At 33.4% G+C, this 23,692-nt stretch overlaps 1 protein-coding gene across 1 annotated transcript; it reads left to right on the top strand.

The window, feature by feature from the left end:
* Positions 1-6,564: 6,564 nt before the first annotated feature.
* Positions 6,565-8,835, top strand: LOC146956150 (exocyst complex component EXO70H1-like). The gene has a single exon (XM_085727166.1). It carries the CDS (start codon positions 6,750-6,752, stop codon positions 8,565-8,567), a length of 1,818 nt encoding a protein of 605 aa, XP_085583292.1. The 5' UTR covers positions 6,565-6,749; the 3' UTR covers positions 8,568-8,835.
* Positions 8,836-23,692: the final 14,857 nt, after the last annotated feature.

Here is a 23,692-nt window from a genome sequence, read left to right as displayed (position 1 = left end):
ATAAAGTTTGAAATGATTTTAGTATTAAATAAGATTAAAACGACGAAAGGTTTGTTTTATTTCTGAAAAAATAAATCAAAGAATAATGTTATTGAGTGTAAAAGTGAATAGGAATGCAATCACTCAAATGATTGATAAAAGAATAAAAAAGTAGTAAAAACAAAATAAAAGAATACAAAGAGAAGAAGTGAAAATACAAACCTTTCAGTTTAACATCCCAGAGAGTGAAAATTGTGAGTATCTTAAGAAGTCTATCATCCTCTTTATATATAACTAGCGTCTAAACGACACTCGTGTATCGTCTGTTTGTTTTTTCTACCGCACTAACGTATACAATTTTTTTTGTTAAATATTGGTTCACTTCATCTTGATATATATCAGACAAAATTATTGGAATTAAAAGGAAGATCATACATATCCACTTGATATAAAAAAATCAAACTTCTTGACCCAAAAAAAAATAAAATCAAACTTCATAAAAAGGTAAGATTACATGTCTATTTTCAATATGTTGTAGTAATACACTAATGAAGCAAAAGAAGAGGTACATGTTCACTCGATATATATGTTGTAGTAAAATAGACTAAACCAAAAAGAATATGAACTTAATGACAACTTATAACTCAAAATATTTTTTTTAGCAAAAACTCGAAGATATTTATCTCAACGATAATTGACATTTTCAACGCCTTTCCAACATTTGTTTTGATAAAATCCCGTAAAAACTTGTTTATTGATGAAGATTCTGAACCCATCTAAGTTGACCTGATGGTTTTGGTTTGGGACCTTAGAGCGTGTTCCTCTCAATATTGCAGGTTCGATTCTCTCTATACCAATTTTAATGGGTTAGTTTGACTTCTTAAAAAAACTAACGAAGATTCTACTGATATGCTCATTGGGGTAACTATCCCACTGGTACTTACTCAATGCACATAACTGGCAACTTTCTTTCTTCTTTTGTTAACCAACAAAACCAAGAGTCTTGGGTCCAAATGTGGAGAGCTTTCATCCCTTAAAACCTGAGGTTTTTTGTGCGGCAAACCATGTGCTGCGCTTTGCCCACCAATAAGTTTCAAGTGGATCGACACATGCCCACTTATGCTACTTAACTTCTCTGACGCTCAACTTTTTTTCATTAACAACCTTTGTATTTAGTTAAAATTGTTCTATTTTATCTGTCACAACTTGATGGTCCATTTGACGTGCAAGAAATGATTTTGTTTTTCAAGGAGTATCGTGGAATGATTGACTACTTTTGAACTCTACGTCTCTACGATAAGGTCCAACGTCCAAGCTGCACCAAATTAGTTGACACGCTCCTACCACTACTCATGCCGATGTTGATGAAAATTCTCTTGACAATCTAGGGCAATCAGACTACGGTGGCATCTTGCGTAACAACACTTTTGGGTTTCATATGTTATTGTGGCCTTACTACCAACACGAATGTTGAGATATCAACCACTATCATCGCCTGCACTGAGTTTGGGAGACATGTTTTAAAATTGTGATATGTAAATCGGATTCACAAACAACTCTTCAAATCATTAGTAATCCATTATATTTTACCCATCCACATTCGCTCTTGTTTCTCAAATCGATAAACTCATTTCTTTCGATTGGAATTTAACAAACCGTGTGTTTGTTTCAAGCGTAGCAAATTTATTTCTAGGAATAACATTCCTTGGAATATAAAGATAGGAATTTTATTTCAAGGTATTTAGAAAAAAGATGTTTGGTTAACCTTATAATATTCCAAGGAACCTTAAAAATAGGGAATATAATAGGTAATTACATATAATTTTATTCTCACCTCCATGAGAACTTTATTCCCACCATTTTCTTTGGAAAAACTTTTCTATTCCCAGAAATATTTTATACCCGGGAATAAAATTTAGTAAACTAGTAACAAACGTAGACATATACTCTCTTCGGTCCTATTTACAAGAGAAAGTTGACTTTTTAGATACATTGAATAATGTATGTATCTAGTCAAGAACCTAAACCAAATACATAAATTATTTAATGTATCTAAAAAGTAAATTGTTTCTTGTAAATAGGACCGGAGGGAGTATTTTTTTGTCATCAAATTCAAATGAAGAAACACAGCGAAGAAATGAGCTTAGTACGGTGAGTTTTGCCAAAATTACCTTGTCCTTATGACAATGTTGTCACGTTTGCACACTTACTTAGTGAACTTAGTAGTAAGTAATGAACTTGGTAGTAAATGATAAAATGAACAGGCAACTTGATTTATCGTTTTAAGGAGATGCTAAAAACAACTGTTGGAGCTGCTCAAACCAGCAATGATCTAATATTGGTACTTAAGCTTGACTGTAGCAAGTTTGTATAAAAACTCACTTGTGTTCATGCCTGAAAAGCTTGAGCCTTTTTCCGTTAAGTTTTGTTTGTTGTTTAGACTTTGCATGCCATGTCTTTCGTCTCTCATTTTGTGTGCTAGTTTTTCGGCGGGCCGGTTCATTTGGATACGAGATCGGGAGTCGGGGTCTAGCTGCTATCTTTGATTGACTTGATTTGGTTCTTCTCTGGTCTATCGGGGGCGAGGGGTGCCCTGCTGGTATTTTGGGCTTTGTTTTTGTGCTCTTTCGGTGGATCGGAGGTCGCGAGGTTTGTGATAGCTGCATGATTTTTCGGTTAGGTGCTCTTCGAAATGTGGCTCAACTTCGGTGTTGGGGTTTTGAAGTTTTATGTTGAGGGTGTTCTTTGTGGGTGAGTAGTGACGATGGGTTAGTGGATACTGTGTTTCAGTGCTTGTTTTTTGAAGTATGTTGTTTAGGTGGTGATTTGTTTTGGTGGGTTTATTTTCAGGGGTGTGTTTAGGTGGCTATGGTGTACCGTCTATATGCGGCACCATTTGTAATTTCATCGCGTCCATACCTTGCGTCTTGCGGGGATGGCGTTTAATAATATTTGCCGATTCAAAAAAAGAACTCTAACATATATAGCGTAAAAATAATTATAAGTTAATTTGTACTCTTATGTATCAATATAAACCCTCCGGTTTTCAGGGGACGAGGGTCATGATAATTCAAAGTTCAATTGGAAGATAGATAAAAAATTTCCTCCCACAAATTAAACTCAGGGTCTACTAATACTTTGTCTTTTGGTGGAGCTCGTTAACTACCGGAGTCTGGCTGGTTATTACTAGTATTTTTTTTGTTAGGTAGTACAAAAGTTATAATATTTATGATATTCTTACTAGTTACTATTTTTTTCTTTGAAGAAGATACTATACGAAATTTCCCCTAAAAATATACGAAATACAATCTAAGTATATGTTTTATACAGTCAAAATAATCTAATTAGCTTGACCAAATAGACTTTTACCTCCAATAGACTTTTACCATAAGCTTCTTCTTCTATAGAATAGATTATTCTCTATTTATTATTTAGTTTAAATAAATGCAAGCTTAAATACTAATTTACATCGTTATAACTAATTTACAATTTATATAATGATCAAACAATTTAGTTATCACATCTTGACCTGTACTGCTGTACACCATACATTTAGTCCACCTAATATTTATTCGAGAAAAGAAAATACTGTGCCATTTCTTTATTTAACAACACAACTGAAAATTCTAGTAAAAAAAACACAACTGAAAATTAAGGAAAAAATGGGGTTCATATTGTCGAAAACTGAAATTGGGTATTTTTGACCAAAAGCTAAAGAAATTTAGTCCCGGTCATTTTCCAATCAATGAGTCTGAACATATATTAATCAGACTAGGACTTGATTAATATATCTAATATATTTACGAAAAGTAAATACTTTTCCTTAAAAAGAAAAGAAAAGTAAATACTGTGTCATTTTCTTGATTGCCCTTATCAACCCAATTGAAAAGAAGAATGCTAACCATTGCTTGGGCCATTGGTTAAAGTATTAAAATAAGAAAGTTTGCATCAAAAAGTTGTGTAATTATTGCTAAGGAAAAAGTAAACAATTGTATTTTCAAGACAAAGTTTCTTATAATGGAATCCTTAACCATTGCCTTAGGGCACTGGTTAGCAAAACCCAATTGAAAATTAGGGAAAACCGAGATTAGTATTGTCTAAAACAAGGTAAAAAAATGCCTGAAGGTTTCCAACAATTTCTGCATTACATCAACCTCTTTTTGATTTTCCGCTGCTAAAAGTGCAAGATTTATTAATATGTGCTTATACTAATGGGGTGGGAAATGACATGTACTAATTTTCGTCAGCTTTTGGTCAAAAACATTGAAAACAAGGAAGGCTTAATTGCACTTTTGCCCCCTATATTTTGTCAATTGTGCGATTTTGCACCCCATTGTTTCAAACGAGCGATTTTGCACTCTATATTTTGCCAATTGTGCGATTTTGCACCCCATTGTTTCAAACGAACGATTTTGCACCCCAAAAAATCATAAAAATATTCAGTTTTTTTTCCAAAAAATTTAAAAAATTAGAAAAAAATCAGAAAATATAGTAATTGTTTTTAAAATCAGAAAAAAATCATATATCCAGATTTTAAAAAAAGGTCAGATTTTTTTTAAAAAATTCTTGAAAAAAATTTAATCTTTAAAAATCTGGATACAAATTTTAAAAAAAGGACAGATTTTTTTTAAAAAATTCTGGAAAAAAATTTAATTTTTAAAAATCTGGATACAAATTTTAAAAAAAGGTCAGATTTTTTTAAAATTTAATTTTCAAAATACAAAAAAATCTGGATTTTTAAAAATTAAATTTAAAATTTGTAAATTTTCAAAAAGTAAATTTTGTATATTTGTAAATTTGGAAAAAAATCTGGATACAAAAAAGTAAGTTTTAAAAAAATCTGACCTTTTTTTGAAATTTGTATCCAGATTTTTAAAAATTAAATTTTTTTCCATAATTTTTTTAAAAAAATCTGACCTTTTTTTAAAATTTTGAAAATTTACTTTTTTTTGTATTTTGAAAATTAAATTCCAGAATTTTAAAAAAAATCTGATTATATTTTCTGATTTTTTAAATTTTTTTCGATTTTTAAAATTTTTTGGAAAAAAACTGAATATTTTTATGATTTTTTGGGATGCAAAATCAGAAAGGGGGAAAACTATGGGGTGCAAAATCGCTCGTTTGAAACAATGGGGTGCAAAATCGCACAATTGGCAAAATATAGGGTGCAAAATCGCTCGTTTGAAACAATGGAGTGCAAAATCGCACAATTGGCAAAATATAGGGGGCAAAAGTGCAATTAAGCCAACAAGGAATTGCATATGATAAAAAGGATGAAGTAAAAAGAAATTAACCGATCGAAAAATAAACATATCCAAAATAAATAAAAGACTAAATTTTGTCTGATATTTGTTATCCAAGGGAAAAATGAAATGAAAAAACTTAAGAGCCTAAAGCAAAACCTAAAATTAGATTAAGTGGTCAAAAAAAATAATTTAGCCAAAATCATATTTGAAGGAGAGTGAAGCAAAATTATTAAAAAGAAAAAGTCAAGTGTGATTCTCACTCTTAATTAGTTCATAGAAAAGTGACCCATAAAGTTTCTTACATATATTGATTCTTTTTTGTAGGAGTATACTGTATATTGATCTTCATGAAGAATGGAGTCATGTTCTATCATCTATGGTACAATATTCTAAACATGTCGACGGTTGCCATACCTTAATGATGTAACTAATTGAGAAATATATTAAATTTACTGTCTTATTCAACACATGATCATGTATTGCGTCTAGCATACATGTTATATTTTTATTTATTTTTGGGTGAATTAGCAGACTACATGATTTTCGTTTGTAATTGCGTAAACTATCGAGAATTGTCTCGAGTGTTGATATCACTTGTCGTGACATTACATGCATGCTTACGCAGTTACACTGCATGTATATGTTGTTTTTGAATCTGAAAAGGATGGTTACGTGACATTATAAGCCATCGTCAGCGTAACGTGCAAGTGCTTGTTTGCATTCGTATTTGACCTCTTTCTTAATTTGGTTATTCGTAATTGATATCGTATCCAAATTATATATAAGCCCAATCTTACTCGGTTACACAATGTGAACATGCCTATATATAAACCGTAAACAAACTTACATTTGGCAATGTTTTGGGAATTCTATATATTTGACTTAATTTCCGGCTCCTGCTTGTGGTAAATTGCTTTCTCTCCAATCAACTTACTCAACTATACTTATTTCTTATTTAGATCGATAATTAGCTAAGCAATGACTGAATCAAGTAATTTGTGGACAGAAAATATGTTAATTGTTTACTTGGTTCCGAAGAATGACTTCTAGGATTTGGAAAAAAATAAATCATGTGACACATATAATCTTGGTCTTTTCATGTGTGCCATTAATTTTATTTCCCGGAACTTTCAAAGTCAAATCTAAAGCCTCTCCTAATAAGTGTGAAAACCTCGTATCCAATTATCCACAGCCGTATACAAAATCTGATGATACGTTGGTACCAAGCCAAAAAGTCTAAATTAAAAGTCAAATTAATCTCAAATAAATCAAAATAGCAACGTCGTTCATATACCGTTACATCCTAAACAACCTCTATATATAATCCTTCAGCAACATTATTTATAACTTAAATACACAAAATCTATACACGCGCAAACAGAACAAGAACATCTCATTCTCCAAACGACTTCTTCAATAACAACTTTTGTCTTCCAACAAATTAACAAACACATTCATCTTTAACAACAACAATACAAAACAAAAACACATAACTAAATTAACCTATATATCATCTTTTGCAAAATGAGAATATTTTGCTTGAAGCCTAAAACACCGTCGTTTTCAGTAAATTCCAACAGTTCACCATTTTCAACTTCAAGTTCATCCAAAAGCACAACACCTTCAATCAGGAAAGCTACAACACGCATAGAAGCAGCAGAAGAACTGATACATAAATGGAACTCCGAAACCTCGGATTATGCCAAAGTAACTTCCATCTTCTACAACGACAGAAACGAAGCCATTCAGTACATTCATCACGTTAACCAACTTCAAAGAGCCATGCACTCGTTACTCGAGCTCGAACCATCGTCTCCAAAACTTATCCATGCACAAAACCTAATGCAAATCGCTATGAAGAGGCTCCAAAAAGAGTTTTACCAGATATTAACCATGAACCAGGCCTGCTTGGACTCTGAATCCTTCTCCGTCGGATCCTCCAGAACTTCTTTCTGTTCTTTTGATGGAGGAACACTGGAAGAAGACGATATTCGCGCTGCAGAGGATTGTATCTCTGAAGTTGAACGCGTTTCTTCCGATGCTGTGGATGATTTGAGAATTATTGCTGAGTGCATGGTTAAAAACGGTTATGGAAAAGAATGTATAAAAGTTTACACCACTGTGAGAAAATCCATCGTCGAAGAAGGTATTTATAAACTGAACGTTGAGGAACGAAGTTTCTCGAAGGTGAATAAGATGGACTGGGAAGTTCTTGAGATGAAAATCAATAGTTGGTTAGAGGCGGTTAAGATCTCAGTGAGGACGCTCTTCGCTGGAGAGAGGTACCTCATCGATCGAATCTTCACTTCAAATTCCATCAAAGAAGCTTGTTTTGCTGAGATTTCTAAGGATGGAGCAATTATGCTTTTCAGATTTCCTGAACTCGTTGCAAAAACAAAGAAATCAAAACCGGAGAAGATTTTCCGATTGCTTGATATGTACGCTACAATCACTGTGTTGTTGCCGGAGATTGAATCAATTTTCTCGTTTAATTCAACCACCGTCGTTAAATCTCAAGCATATAATTCGCAACACCGATTAATCGAGTGTGTAATAAATCTTCTTTTGGAATTTGAGTCCACAATATTGAAGGATTCTTCCAAATCGGAGGCAAATTTCGGTGGTGTTCATTCACTAACAAAGCGAACAATGCAGTATCTAACTACTCTTGCAGATTATAGCAACGTGCTCTCTGAAATATTCTTCGACACTCCTCCACCGTCGAAGTCACCGTTGCCTGAATCTTACTTATACAGTCCAGAATCATCCAACAGTACTCCTGAAACGGAGACTGGATTTTCCGTTCGAATAGCGTGGCTGATTCTTGTTCTTCTCTGCAAAGTCGATAGCAAATCAAAACAATGCAAGAATGTATCATTATCTTATCTATTTCTCGCAAACAATCTCCGGCACGTGGTGGACAAGGTCCGTCAATCGAACTTGCAATACATTCTAGGCGACGATTGGCTGTTGAATCACATGGAGAAGGTGAAAAAGTTGATGGAGAAGTACGAAAGAGTAGCGTGGGGAGAAGTGTTTTCATCATTGCCGGAAAATCCAACGGCGGCGATGACGGTGGCAAAGGCGAACAAGTTGTTTATGAAATTCAAACTGGAATTCGAGAAAGCTTATCGGAATCAGAGTTCATTTGTTTTGCCGGAATCGGAATTTCGCGAAGAGATAAAAGCTTCTCTCGCAAGAAAAATAATTCCAATTTATCGCGAGTTATATACTCACCGGATTATGGCGGGAACTGTTAGTGAAATGAAAGAATATGTCGTTTTTACCCCTGAAGATGTTGAGAAATACCTGGTGAATCTCTTCTGTGAGGGAAGAGCATAAAGCAAGCTCTTATTCTAGTAATTTTTACAAAAAGAGCATTAGTTAAAATTAGGCATGCAAAACAAATGATAAATAAATATATTTGTTTCACAAAAATGTGAAGACATGTGAAAGTGAAACAGTTTGCATATATAATTAAGTATATGAGAAATTAGTTCTAGACATGCAGAAGCTTGATATAATTTTGGTTTTGGATCCTTTGATGCAAAGAATAATGTGCATTAGTAGGTGCACCGGTATGGCATGGCCAATCTATGGAGTTGGGTTTGAGAATTATTTATGTCTTTCTCTTAATTTTTTTTTTTTTGAGAGATGTCTTTCTCTTAATGTATATATTCCTTTGTTGGCTGACAATTTTGCAACGGTTTTTAACTATTAATGTTTTTTTTACTGGTTAACCATTAGTGTTGTTTGTTGTGTTTTGAGCCAAGGGAGCCATTATTCATCATAAATTATTTTTTATTTAAGTTTAAAGTGAAACTAGAGATGAAACTTTACATTTTCTTTAGAGTAAAACTAGAAATGAAACTTTGCATATTCTAAAATAAAATGTTTTTGTCAATTATACTTCTACCTAAAATTCAGAGACAAAAGTTCTGATAATAAAATATTACCATTTTTTTCTCGAAGAGAAATCATGTTTAACAAAATCAGACATTATTATACTTTTATCTCCGTCCTTGATTATAAGACCGTTTATAAAAGAAGAATTTATCCCTAAATATGATCTTTTATACATTTTTAGATATATTTATTATTCTTTTTCTAAATATATCCATCATTAACACTACTAGTTTATCTTGAATATGAAAAATCATCATTGAATCTATTAATACACAAAGGGTAATTTAGTAATGGTTACATACATTTCGGAAAAAATTATTACTTCAACCACTTTCTTAATACTCGTAATTTTTGTAAAGTACTAATGTAAAAAGAGACGGAGGGAGTATATAGTTTGGTTCCATTAAGTGGAGCAAGTGTCGATGATAATCAACAATCCAAACAATTCAAGCAACAACTACAAAGTGTAAAGAAAAATCACAATATTGAACCAAAGAACAATAAGATAAAGAGAGTAGAAGAACAAACATAACAATATTTGATTACACAATTCAACCCAAAAATTACCTACGATTGGGGGTTAACAACTTTCTGATCTACTATCTATGAGTTTCATATAAAGAGATAGAAAAAATCACAAAAAATTAGCTTCACAAGAGTTGTCAAAGAACAACCTAATTTCTACCATTTTCTAATTTCTTCTCGTGAAGGAGATAACTCAAGGATTTTCACTATCCAAACCATTCACAATGTTTCTGAACCCAAAAATCTTAACCAAAAGCACTCAACCCAAAAATCTTAACTTCTAAGTTTCCTAAAAGTTCACTCATTTGGTTTTACAAGATAACACAGCAAATAAAAAAAGGGTCTTGTTAACCAGTGTCTCCGGGGCACTAGTTAAGGAAATAAAAAAGAAAATATTTGCATTGAAAACATCATATTTTACACTTTTTAAACTTTAACTACACAAGTTCCAAGACACTTATACTATATTTGGTTTGTTTAACTAGTGCCCCAGGGGCACTGGTTAACATTTTCCATAAAAAAAACGAGACACATACCTAAGACCAGGGGTGGACAAACGGTCGGTTTCGGTCGGAATCGGCCGAAAAATCAAAATCCGAAGCAACCCACAGATGGTATGCAGTCATCCAATGTCGTCCGTAAGAACAGACGGGTTGAGCGGGTGGCGGTTTGAGCGGATTACGGTTTGAACGGGTGGGTTGACTCAGTTTGATACAAGAAGAAAAACAGGATCATAAAGAAAAAAATAGGGAGAGCTTAGCAGATGTAATAATAATTCGGAGTTGAGCGACATTGCTGGCTTTTCCTTGTTTCATAGATCTTGGGTGTGTAGAAGAAGAGGGATAGTGTGTGAAAGAGAAAAGAGATGATTGAAGAGGGGAAAAAAGACTGTGAGCTTGAATATTGTAAGCATGAATATTCGGGTTTTTGAGGTAAGCATGAACATTTTGGTAGTAACTACTGCTAACTAATATGAGTGGTCGTAATAATGATTTTTTTTAGGAAGTAATAATGATTTTTTTATTCTTTTTAAGCTAGTAATGCTAATAATCTAAATATATTAAATTCATTTTCAAAAGACATGTCACATTTTACTATGGTTGATTGGACAAAACACTGAAAAACAACAGGTGTGGCGTGCATGTTACACATTGAAAAGTAAGAAAAACTGTCACCTAATACTAAAGACGGTCGGGCTTGGATACACATGGATTCAAACTTTTCAACCGAACCGGTCCACAACTAACCAATGCTAACTGCTATATTCAACCGTTTGACTCGTTCACCCGTGCAAATCCGACCCATCTTACCCGTTTAGCTGTGGGCTGGTCGGATTCAGACGGATCTAACCCATTTGTCCAGCCCTACCTAAGACCTTCTCCTATGCGCCTAACTCCCATATATCCGTACAGAGGAATGCCTCACGGAAATGGAAGTGGTCAAACACTCAGAAATGAGCAACCTGGATGCCTAGCATCTCAGAGTGGGTGCCTAGCACTTGGGATAGAGTATTCCCCACACTTTTAGTTATAGCTTCTTGATTCAATCCACACCCACTATATATATCTCCGATATGACCTTGGGAATTTGTCATTTTCTTTCTTCAATTTTCTCTTAAATTGACTTTCTTTTGAAATATTTTTCCATTGATAATTGTGAGAATAAAAATAATTAAGAATACCACCCGACACAGATGCAAGTAGTAGAAAATGGAGGCAGTTAACCCCGCTTGATTTTTTAAGAAGCCAAATTAGTCATCTGAAATGGACATCAGAGATAATCAAACTTGAGATTTTGAGAGAAACTCACTTCAAGATCCAAAACCAACATGACAAGTAATTTTCTGTTTTTGATATACATTAATGAGTAATTTTGATACATTGACCCGCCATGAAGTTTATTAATGTCCTCACATTACACACAAACCTTTTATTGACTAACACACTTCAAACAAACTAATATATATTATATAAACTAGCGAAAGTACCCGTCTTTCCGCTCTTTTTATTGCGCTAACGTTTGAAAATTATGAACGTTTTTTTTATGAAATTTTAATTTTGATTAAAAGTAAAAATATAATTGTTTTTCGCGTTCAAATTATAACAAATCAAACTAATCATGATTATCTATTTCAATGAAACCAACACATAACAAAAAAAATATAATTTAAATTCTTTTTTTTAATGACACCAACAAAAATCTTTATTATAAAAAAAGTTGTTGTTGAAGGGTATAATTGGGATAATGAAAAAGTAAGTATAAATACGTTCATCTAGTTTGTTACACTTTTTAAATAATAAAGGATAAAACTGGACATTTGTGTTTGTTACACTTTTATTTTAATATTTAAATTTAGAGATTTACTTTTCCCACCCTATGGCCTTCTCGCGCGCCCTATGCAAATTACCAACATGCCCTTCGGATTTTATAATCCGGAACATCTATACGTTTTTCGGAATATAGAATCCGGACAATTGCGAAGTATAAAAGGAACTTCACCCCCCATTTTTACAGTGTTACAGTTTCACTTTCAACATTCTCTCTCTCTCTCTCTCTCTCTCTCTCTCTCTCTCTCTCTCTCTCTACATTATCCCAAATTCCGAACACCACAAATTTTGTCCAAATTTGGAGTTTTGTTGCTCAAAAGCACCGCATTTCAACCCTTGTCAAACATCATGGAAGGTAAGTTCGATTTCTGTACACATGCACAGTTAATTTGGTCGATTCTTTTTGGAATTCTGGTCGAATGCATCCGGAGTTTGTTTTCCGGAACAGGTTGTTGATAATCCGGATTATGAAATCCGGACAAACCCAGAATGTTTTTTTGCTTCTGTTTTGTGCTGTTTGATTGTGATGTTTGATTACCCTAATTTGAATGTTACAGAAGGGGGTTCAACATCTAATACTCAGCGCGTAAGGGAGGCAGGACATGCTTCCCGTAGGAGAGCGCATAAGCAACAGCTGGAGGCTGAAGGTGGTGTTCCTCTGAGGCGTCGGGGTGGTAGAGGACGCCGTGCTGATGTAGAGCCTGATGTCGAGCATCAGCCGGAGCAACAAAAATATATGGACATGGAGCAGGAGCAGGCTGATGTGGAATTACAGAATATGGAGGAGCAAGAGCTTGAGGAGGAGCTGCAGGGTATGGACGAGGAAATGGAAGATGCCAAGCCACGGCGAAGGCGAAAGAAGAAGGTGGTGGATCTTGAGCCACTAGATGACTATCCCGGTGGCCCACACGAGACTGGCCTGCTGTGGAGGTACCATGTGCACGTGGCCAGGAAGGCGGCTGATGGCGTGGTATTTATTAATGTTAACTTTATATCTGAAACTGCCTGTTTATTTATTGTTAAATATGTTTGTGAAGCCATGAGTTTAAACTCACTTTATTAATTTTAATTATTTGCAGTGGCGTGAAAAATTAAAATGCATCAACAACGGAAAGAAGATAGAAGCGATGCATGATGATGACACCAGACCTATCATGGCTGCACGGCGGTGGGAGAACAGATTGCATGGCACAGGCCTTGGTTGGCTCCAGGATACCAGCTACAACATTATTGACCATGGGCTGATTTGTGCGTTTGTGGAGAGGTGGCACGAAGAGACTTCCAGCTTCCACCTTCCGTTTGGGGAGATGATAGTCACAATTGATGATGTGGCCTCTTTGCTGCATATCCCCATTGACGGCATGCTCATGTCCCACGGGTCCATATCACGGGACGAGGCGGTGGAATGTATGAAGGAGTACTTGGGGTCTAGTACGAGTGATGCTCTTAAAGAGGTCGACAAGACCAAAGGTGCACATTACAGATTTAGCTACTTGGAGACGATATTCAAGGAGAGTTTGAAGGAGCAGAGGGATTTGGCGGCCGAGTATGGTGTGACTAAGGAGGTGCAGAGGTTGCGGGACCAGGCTGTCCGTGTATATTTGCTATACTTGGTGGGGATCACAATCTTCAGTGACAAAAGCCAGTGGGCTATGGATGTTGTCTACCTGAAGTACTTCAGAGACCTTGATCTTTGTGCTGGTTATTCATGGGGAGCTGCTGCACTAGCTCACTTGTATAAGGAGCTCAACAATGCTGCACGTTGGAACACCAGTCAGGTGGCAGGATACCTGAGTTTGTTGCAGGTATAAATTAAGAACTATGTTTTACTTTTTTAAATGTAAGTGTATATGGTTTGTATATTTATATGTGGTTGTCTTTGGTGCAAGCTTGGGTGTTTCATCACTTCCCATGTATGGGAAGCAAGGATGTCTGGGAAGGATATGTAGAGAATCAGTATCCACGCACGATGATTTTTTTACCACTGCATGGTTTAGGCACAGTGGACAACTACAGAAACTATTTAGATGCGCTGGATTTGACGAGGGTTGTCATGGCCCCATATGCTGTGCACCATCAGGCACGTCAGTTTGAGCGGGTCAGCCTTTACTCTGGATGGCTGAGATGCGGAGAGCGCATGGTGAGATATCTACCGGAGAGGGTGCTTTGCGAGTTTGGGTGAGTTCAAACCATACAGAGACATCCCGTTCAGAGTGCACTTGTTGATGTTAACGTGGCGGAGATCACAAACAGCTTTCAACGTGCACTTGATTATACGCTGACACCTCAAGAGTTGGGAGAGATTGCAGTTCATGGTGTGGAGGCAACAGATGGATACATCGAGTGGATTTACCAAGTGTCTCATCCACGCATGATTCTTCCAGACATGCCGGTACCGGTGCCGAGGCCACTAGTGCATGAGGTCCTAGATGCGCGAGCTTCTTAAGATGATGGAGACCTTGCGTACTTACAGCTTAGCGGAAGGATGACCCGCATCAGAGACCACATCTATGCCATGATGAGAAGCGGTCTGGTGCCGAAAGGGACTGAGGAATGGCAGCATTTGGAGGATGCGTTGAGAGAGGTGCATGATGGGAAAGTTTACCGTCGTCGGGGAGCTACTGAGGGTGGCAGGGGTGCCAGAGGTGGCAGAGGTGGTGGCAGGGGTGGTGGCAGAGGTGGCGGTGGTACGGGTGTAGTTATTAGAGGCTGATAGTATTGTATTTTATGTTTATGTTTGAACATTTTGAATGCTTTTGAATTATGTAACACTTGGATAATTTTTAATGTTATGTAATCTTGGATAATTTTTAATGTTATTTGATTAATGTTTTGTTCGAAAATTATGTTGTGTTGATGATTTTAATGTTATAAGTTCGATTTAATGTTAGACATGTCACCGGCATGATATGTCTGTTTGGAAGCAAGCAAAATGCACCAAAACAGATGGCTTCTGCCTCTGTACTGATGCAGTCCGGGTTATATAATCCGGACAGGTTTAGCACATTCCGGATTATTTAATCCGGAACCATCGTTCACCACCCACTTTTGTTGACTTTCAACGGGGTGATTTACACATTTCGGATTATATAATCTGGAAGTTATCTAACTTTTTCGGATTATATAATCCAGAACAATATTTTCATAACTGACATCATCATCCATCAGGGTGGATGAAGTGCCAAAATACACGAATAAATCCGGATTTAATATTCCGGAATGGGTTCGGATTATATAATCCGGACTAGGGGTATTTTGGGAAAAAAATAGGGCGCGCGAGGGAAGGCATGGGGTGGGAAAAGTAAATCTCTTAAATTTATTCTTATATATTTGTTACATTTGTTATTTGTATTGAAAATTGATGACATTTTTTGAAAGAAAAATCCAGCCCAAAAGAGTTGAAATGAGTTGTTTTCTTTATATATAATAATATAGATTAATATATAATATCATGGATGTTCGTTTTAGTGAACAATTTATGGAATAAGTGATATTTTAAGAATGATGATGGAAACTAAACAACATTTTGCTTATGGAATGGTGTATTTACTTCTAAAGTTAGCATTTTTTTTGCCGGAAATTGCATTTGTTGAAGGAGTTTCTCAACTATGAATTTTGTGAATAATCAAATGCGCAACTATATGAGAGATGAAATTTGAATTGATTTATTGGTCACATACATAAAAGTATGAATTCTCCCAATTGAAATTCTCTTAATTTTTCTCATACTTAGAGAGTGATATGTTTGACCCAGTTGAAAAAAAAAAATCATACAACACTTTCAAAATATGAAGACATGTTGAGAACAATTATAATACTTAGATATTAATATGCCTTGAATTTTTAGATATACAACAATATAATTTTTGTAAGCTCTAACTTTTTTAATATACAAAGTCATCACCATCCTCGTGAGTTTAGCTCAGTTAGTAGGGACAATGCATAATATATACAAGGTCTGGGGTTCGAACTCAGCCACCACAAAAAAAAAAAAATACAAAGTCATCATCAATTTTTAGAGGAAAGTCATCATTTTATCGTTTATGAATTTATATATATTTTTATCAGTATTTATAATATTTGACCTTAACTCCACAACAAATAAACTATATTCATACAATTCATATGCAATAATTCTAAATAAGCACTACCAAACCCTAACAATGGAGTTTTCACCATTAACACTAATTTAAGCTCAACAAACTAATAAAGTAGTAATATATGTTCACTCTCCTTACTTTAAAAAATAAATAAAAAATTATGAATGCATAAGATAAAAAATATACAATTAAAATTTACAATAGGGGGTTTGCGTCTTACAAGATCAGAAATGGAGGAAACTATTGAGTGAGGTTGTTGTTTGTATTCAGTGTTTGTCTTTCTTTTTAACGAAATTTGCGGAAAAACACTTATAAATATCCTAACATTTTGTTATAGTCTTTTTAAAAAATTTCTTCAACTTTTAGTCTTTCAAAAGTTTTTCATCTTCGTTTTTTGGTTCTTCCTTTTAAGTAAACTCATGTAGAATGCATAATTTTGAATAATTTTTTTTTAGAAAAGTTTATAATATTATAAGAATCTCTAAAAAAAACAGTCCTCGTGAGTTTAGCTCAGTTGGTAAGGACAATACATGATATATTCAAGGTCTGGGGTTTGAATCCCGACCACCACAAAAAAAGAATCTCTAAAAAAACAATTTTTTTTTAAACAAAACATGAATTAAATATGATTTTTTTATATATATTTTGCGATTAAAATTCATTTAATTCATGTTTTGTAAAAAAATTTAAATTTTTTGAGAGAGATTTTTACAGTATTCTACATATTTATGCACAATTTCATTGAAAAAAGCAAAGAATACACATAATTTGTCTTAAAAAATAAGGACAAAAATGGTGATTGCAAATTTTATAGGACTAAAAGTCAAAGAATTTTTTTTAAAAAATTAAAACAAAAATTTAAAATATTTATAGAAATAAAAAACATACTTATCCCATAAAATTTTATTGCATTAATGTATTATGGATGTGAACGTCATCGTAAGCAGCTTAGTTCAATTACTATAAACAATGCATAATATATGTAAGGTCTGGGTTCAAACCTCGGCAAAAAATAAACATATCATGGATGTGAACCAACGGCAAGTGAGACAAGCAATTGTGTGATTGAAAATTTAAAACGTGTGTTGCTATGTGCTATCTAACATTTCTATAAATGATGATGGGTGTGGGCCTCTCGATCAAAATGTCAACAGATAAACGTATAGTGTCTATGGTACACAACTACACGTGCCTCCACCTCTGCCAAGGAACCTCTGCCAAGGAAATATTCAATTTTAATTCCGTTTGAGGGAATATATAATTGTAAATTGTTACACCATGCAATATTGCAATTGGTTGAATTTCATGACTTGAGAAAAATGTTGGCAAATCAAGCATTAATTCCGTTTGAGGGAATATATAATTGTAAATTGTTACACCATGCAATATTGCAATTGGTTGAATTTCATGACTTGAGAAAAATGTTGGCAAATCAAGCAAGCCGAAACAAACTCCCAAATCATTTGATAAATATCATGAGTGAGTAAGATTTAATAAATAACTCTCTCTCTGTGTGTGTGTTGAACGGAAGTGATCAATATCATAAGTGAGTAAGATTTAATAAATAACTCTCTGTCTCTCTCTCTCTGTGTGTTGAACTGGTCTTTTCCTCTATTTGCATCGTGTTGTTTTTCCTTGTTTACAGTTCCTATAAAAAATTGGTTAGGTTATAGAAATTGTTCGTGTATTTTTTATCAAATAGTTGAAATTTGGTATGAAGTGTGTTGAAAGCTTCAACTAAAAATGAATTTTCTTTCCCAAAAAAAAAGCATTTTCTTTGTGGAAGAATGAAAGTTTATTAGAATTTTGTACTTGAAGATGGTGCCATATTATCGAGAAAGTCGAATATATATATATATATATATATATATATATATATATATATATATATATATATTATTGTTTTTTATATTGTTGTATTTGCAGAAATAACTAGTTCAAAAAATGAGGTAACAAGTTTTTTTTGACAATAAAATGAGATAACAAGTTATAGGAAACAAATAAATAATTACACACATGACATCCACATCAGCTTTGACTTGGTCAAAGTTGGCCTGGGGGCCAAAACTGCAAAAGGGGCAATACTTAAGGGGCAGTTTTGTATTTTATTTTGTTAGGGGGTCAAAATCCAACTTCTTGAAACATAGAGGGCCAAAACTGCTATTAAACATTTTATTTAATAATAAAAGTCATGATACATATCATAAGTTTAACATAAACTATTGATCTCTAGAGCTTACACAAACATCTTAGAAGCTGAAACTTTAAGATCGGTTATTTAAGAGTATAGTTGTTGTTGCTAAAAAAAGAAAAGAAAAAAGAGTATAGTTGTTACTTTTTCTTTTTGTTTTCTTCCATCTTTTCTCATTGTACCAAAAAAAAAAAAATAGAAAGACTTCTTGCAATAGAATATTATCTATTTATTTTTAGTTTTATAATTCATTGTTATGGGAAGGATAGGCTTTCATGATCGATGAATGAATTAGAAGAGTATGTGAGTGGAGAACTGCGAAGCCCCGATACCTGATACGATACAAATACGATACCGATACGATGATACGAGATTTTTTTTTTGAAATTCTTGATACGATATGGCCTTGAGACGTTATTAAAAAATTAAATTTAAAATTAATAGTATAAGTGTACAATGTATAAATATAAATATAAATGATAATAAACAAACATTCACATTAATGAAAATGATCAAAACAAGTGACAATTACATATTTTTCAGCAAATTAGAATATAGCTAAACATCATTGGTACCACCTAAAGATAACATCATTAGTACTATCAAAAAAGAATATCATTGTCTAATGTTGACCACTTAATACTTGACACTAATTGAGATTGAAAACAAACAATTTTTTCCCAATTATAGAGAAGAATAGAAGAAGAGAAGAAGGTATTAAAGGGAGAAGAACAAAAGAAATATAGCATTAGAGAGAAGAGAAACAGAGTAGAACTCTCTGAAGGTGTTGATGGGATGCTGATGTTGAGATTGAGTCAATCAGTGGTAATGGTTAGAAGAGACAATATGTTTTTCATAGTGCCTCCGGTCTTTATGTAATTTCATTTTTATTCTTTCATTATTCTTTTTTTTAAAAGGAAATATATAAGAAAGAAGTATCAGTGTCGGAGTATAAGTTAGCTATATCGAAGTATAAGTTAGCTGTATCCGACATGTATCGGTTTTTTTTCAAAAAAATTAATATTAATTGGTCGATACTTCTCCGATACGTGTATCAGGACGTATCAGTATCATATACGTGTCAGACACGATTCTTCACCATTTTTGAAGTATAGGTGTGATGAAGTAGTTTTGCATCAAAAACAAGATAAGTATTTGTATCGTCTCCATAGGGATTAGTGCGACATCACGGATAGATTAACATCAAATATCATTCTAAGTTAAAAGGGGGTGATTGTTTGTTTAATTTACAACTATGGTAACTAAATTGCAAAAGTAAAAAGATGAGATTAATAAGGATTGAAACTTGTTAGGAGTAGCGTTCCTTAACCAAGCGTCACATGTAACCTAATGATCCATACGAATTCTAGCTTTATAAACAACATTATCACAATCAATTCTAAACTATCCTTCGTGTCCAAAGTGATATAATTAACTCTAAGGTATCGTTTAAACATTCGTGTCCAAATCCCTTAAACGATAACAAAGTCGATCGAATAACCTAATCGACCGTGTCCAGCCTGATTAAATATCAGAAAGCATTTAACTCTTGATTATGGTGATTATCACAAGATTAACAAAGATGTCAAGTAAGTTAACCTAAGATATATTGCTACTCTAGCTCTAGATTCAAGAGTTTGTGTCCAAAGCATCTTGAATCTCATTGAAAGCATTAACACAAGAATAACAACAATATTGAATATAAATTGCTAGAACCATATTTTGCAAATTCAAAAGGATTACATGTTTAGCAAGATCAAGTACCTCTCATCCCAACAAAGAGTATTTAGCTACACATCATCATGGAAGCCTTGCAAGGATGGCTTGAAAAGGAAGGATTCATTCTCCTAGTGATGTCTCAACAAAGGAATAAAATCCAACTTCCAAAATCACTCTCACTCTATATGCTCTTGCCCTATTTCTCTCTATGATATTATCTATGAAAGTTTAGAGAAAACTAAGAGAAAACTATGAGATATTCCTAAGACTAATATGAACTATATATCTCTCTAATGAAATTCTAATAATATATAATATATCAAGCCCAAAATATCTAAATAATATCTAACATAATATCTAACATAATATCTAAAATAATATCTAACATAATATCTAAATAATATCTAACATAATATCTTCCAAGAATAGCAAGTGGGCCACTTGAATTGAGCAAACCGCCTAACTTACGCTAATAGCGCCAAAATCGCTAATAGCGAAATTTCTTTAAGCTCCAGATACACCAATAGCGTATCTCTCTGGACTTTGACACTTCTTTGAACACGCTAATAGCGTAGAACACGCTATTAGCGTCATTTCTTCAAGTTTGCTGGACAGCTTTTACCATTTTGCACTTTTTCATGATGAATTGGACTTTGATCAGTGTCTTGAGGCTAATTACTGCACAAAAGGATAGAGTAATGATAAGTAAAGCGTAATAAGGCATTTAACGCTTATTTCTCGGCTTTTCCTTCAATAACTTGCAGAACAAGTAACAAAAAGTGCTTAAAATATAACATGAAATTAACACTTTTTAGCACTTATCAAGGTGCTTCACATGTGGAGAATGTTCACTATCAAGTATTGGTAAGGAGTGAGAGTATGAGACCAATAAATCCAAATAGATGCTTGAGACAGGGTGATCCATTGTCACACCTATTGTTTATGTGTGCCGAGGGACTTTCTGCCTTCTCGAGAAACTTGAGGAGAGAGAAGAAATCCATGAAATCAAAGTGTGGAGAGGAGCTCCACTCTTTGCACACCTTTTATTTTTTGACGATTGTTTTTTGTTTTGATGGATAGATGAAGGTGGGTGTACTAATTGGAACAGATCCTCCAGCTGTATAAAGAGGCGTTAGGACAAGCAATCAATTTAGGTGACATTTAGTATACACAAACAACTCTTTTTGTGTATCATACAAAAATTATTTTTTCACCATAGATATATTAGTATTTTATTCAATGGGTTGGATTAGAGATGAGTTACCTCTTTAATGGGTTTATGTAATACAATGGGTTTATTGCAGTGTCACCCTAAATTGTATGTAATTTATATTTATGGATTTTTGAATATTAATTAAAAATTTGGAAATTTTTGACAAATAAAAAATTGATGAATTGTTTCGTTTTATGACAAAATTTAGTAGTCCATACAAATTTTGATATCTTGACGTTTATAAATTAATAAATGTCATATATTCACAACCTAATCAAGTAAATAACATTTAATTAAAATATTATTATTGACTTTAATTGGGGACATTAATTCGGGGCATTCGTTTATTTAGCTATTATTTTGGACTTTTTACCTTCTTTCATTTCAATTTTTTACTTTACCCATTGAAATTTAGCCATTAATTTTGGGCATTATTCTCCTCTAAAAAAAAATTATGAGCATTATTTTGGACATAAATTTACCTTCAATCGAAAAAAATTCACAGTACTGCATTTTATATTATTAATTTCAGTAAAAAAAATTATTATTATCAGCAATGAAGATGAGTTGAGGAAATAAACTCCGTGTTAATGAAAATAAGAAATTAACAACACAGTATCCTTTCATTGCTTGAAGATATCCGGATCAACTAACTCAATCATATAGTTAATTTCAATAATTTTTTTTTTTAAGAATCCAGATCGACTACTTTGGTTGAAGCCTGCATTTTCCAATTTTATTCATAAAATAAATAAAAAGTAAAAAAAGCTTGATGGATTGAACACTGAAATGAGTTTATGTTTTTGACATGGTTGCAACCTATCTAGCATGTTGATTTAAGAATGAAAGGTAGTAATTGAAACAAATCTCATCGTAAGAAACTACAGATTGCAAAAGGGAAATAACAGATCGAAAATTGCAGATCGAGAGAGAGGGAGACCTATATGAAAATGATAATGATGATGAAAGTGATGGTGTTAGAGTGAGAACCTGAGAAAGAAATTTCTGGACAATTAAGTTTTTTGGTTGACAAACATTTATGTTTGGTGAAAGATCGATGAAGAGTACTATAAATTATTTCTGATCAATTAATAATGGAGAAATTAATTTGGCCAAAGTAGTGTATTGAGTTGTTTTGGGGAGGTATTTTGTTTTAAACAACAAAAGGGCCAATTTAGAATTACATCTAAGACCTGTCCACCTGCTACTAAGGGTTAAAAAAGCTTTTTGTATGGTACCCAAAAACATTAACTTGTGTATCCTAACCTTCACCATCAATTTATAAAAGTCAGTTATCCTTTTCAAAAAGCACACAAGCTAATTTGAGGGAGCCTATGAAGAATATCTTTCAACTATTAGAAAGCATGGGAACTAGGAAAAAGTTGGGTTTTCCATCTATGATCGACAAGAAGAAAAAGTCCAATTTTGGTTTTTCGAGGGATAGAGTTTGGAGGATAATACAACAATTAATGGTCATGAAACTTGTCAAAGGCATGCACATGAGTTCTGATTAAGTTAGTAGGGCAATCCATCCCTACATTTTTTATGAGTACCTTCCTTCTTCTCTAAATTTGGGGGAGGAAATTCATAGAAGATCAACTCGTTTTGGTGGGAGAGATTAAGAGACAAGGGAAAGAAGTAAATTGCCTTAGCTAGGACAAGCTAACGATGCAGAAAGAATTTAGAGTCTTATCTAGGACAAGATAACAATGCAGAAAAAATTTAGAGGTATAAGTTTCCGTAATTTATATGGATTCAATTTATCTATGTTATGGAAGCAAGGTTAGAAGCTCAAATCATTTTATAAAAGCAACGACAACACGGTTTGATGGACTATGTTCACCAATGAAAGTGGAATCACGGGGATTAACAGAATCCATTATGAGCAGCGGCGAAGCTAGGAAAATTTTTACGCAGGGGCCAACTATAAAAAAAATAATTAAAACCATTAAATTTAAAGATAAAATATATTTTTAGTCTTATAAATTATAATTTTTTAGGTTTGGTCCTTGCAAACTAATTTATTCAATTTTTGTCTTGATTTTTTAAATTTTACAAAAAAAAAGGTGTTTTTGGTCATGGATTTCATCTTTATAACAAAAAATTAAGGACTAAAATTAAACAAAATCTTAGGAACTTAACTAAAAAAAATCGCAAGTTTTGTAGACTAAACTCAAAATAATCTGAAAATTACCCAATACATTTTTTTTGAAAGGAAAATTAACCAATACATGAAAATCAACTCAAATGATAAAATTGACAATAGCTATTTAAAAAGTTGGACAAAATGTGTTTCAAGAAGCCAATTTTATTTATAAATGACTATTTACAAAATAGATTAATAATATATTTTTCAATGTACACAAATAGGTTATATATGTTTAATTATTGTTGTGCTAGTTTTTTTTATTATTGAAAAGGTTCTCTCTATAATTGTTATTGAGAGCGAAAGTACCAAACCAATACAAATAAATCTGTCAATCATA

The sequence above is a fragment of the Medicago sativa genome, chromosome 1 (assembly GCF_051527215.1).
Source record: "Medicago sativa cultivar Bolivia chromosome 1, Bolivia_mono, whole genome shotgun sequence".
Lineage (NCBI taxonomy): Eukaryota > Viridiplantae > Streptophyta > Magnoliopsida > Fabales > Fabaceae > Medicago > Medicago sativa.
This window is presented reverse-complemented; position numbering and strand designations above follow the sequence as displayed.

Excerpts from the sequence above, each read along its gene's own strand:
- LOC146956150 (XM_085727166.1), top strand. The coding sequence starts at position 6,750 with ATGAGAATATTTTGCTTGAAGCCTAAAACACCGTCGTTTTCAGTAAAT.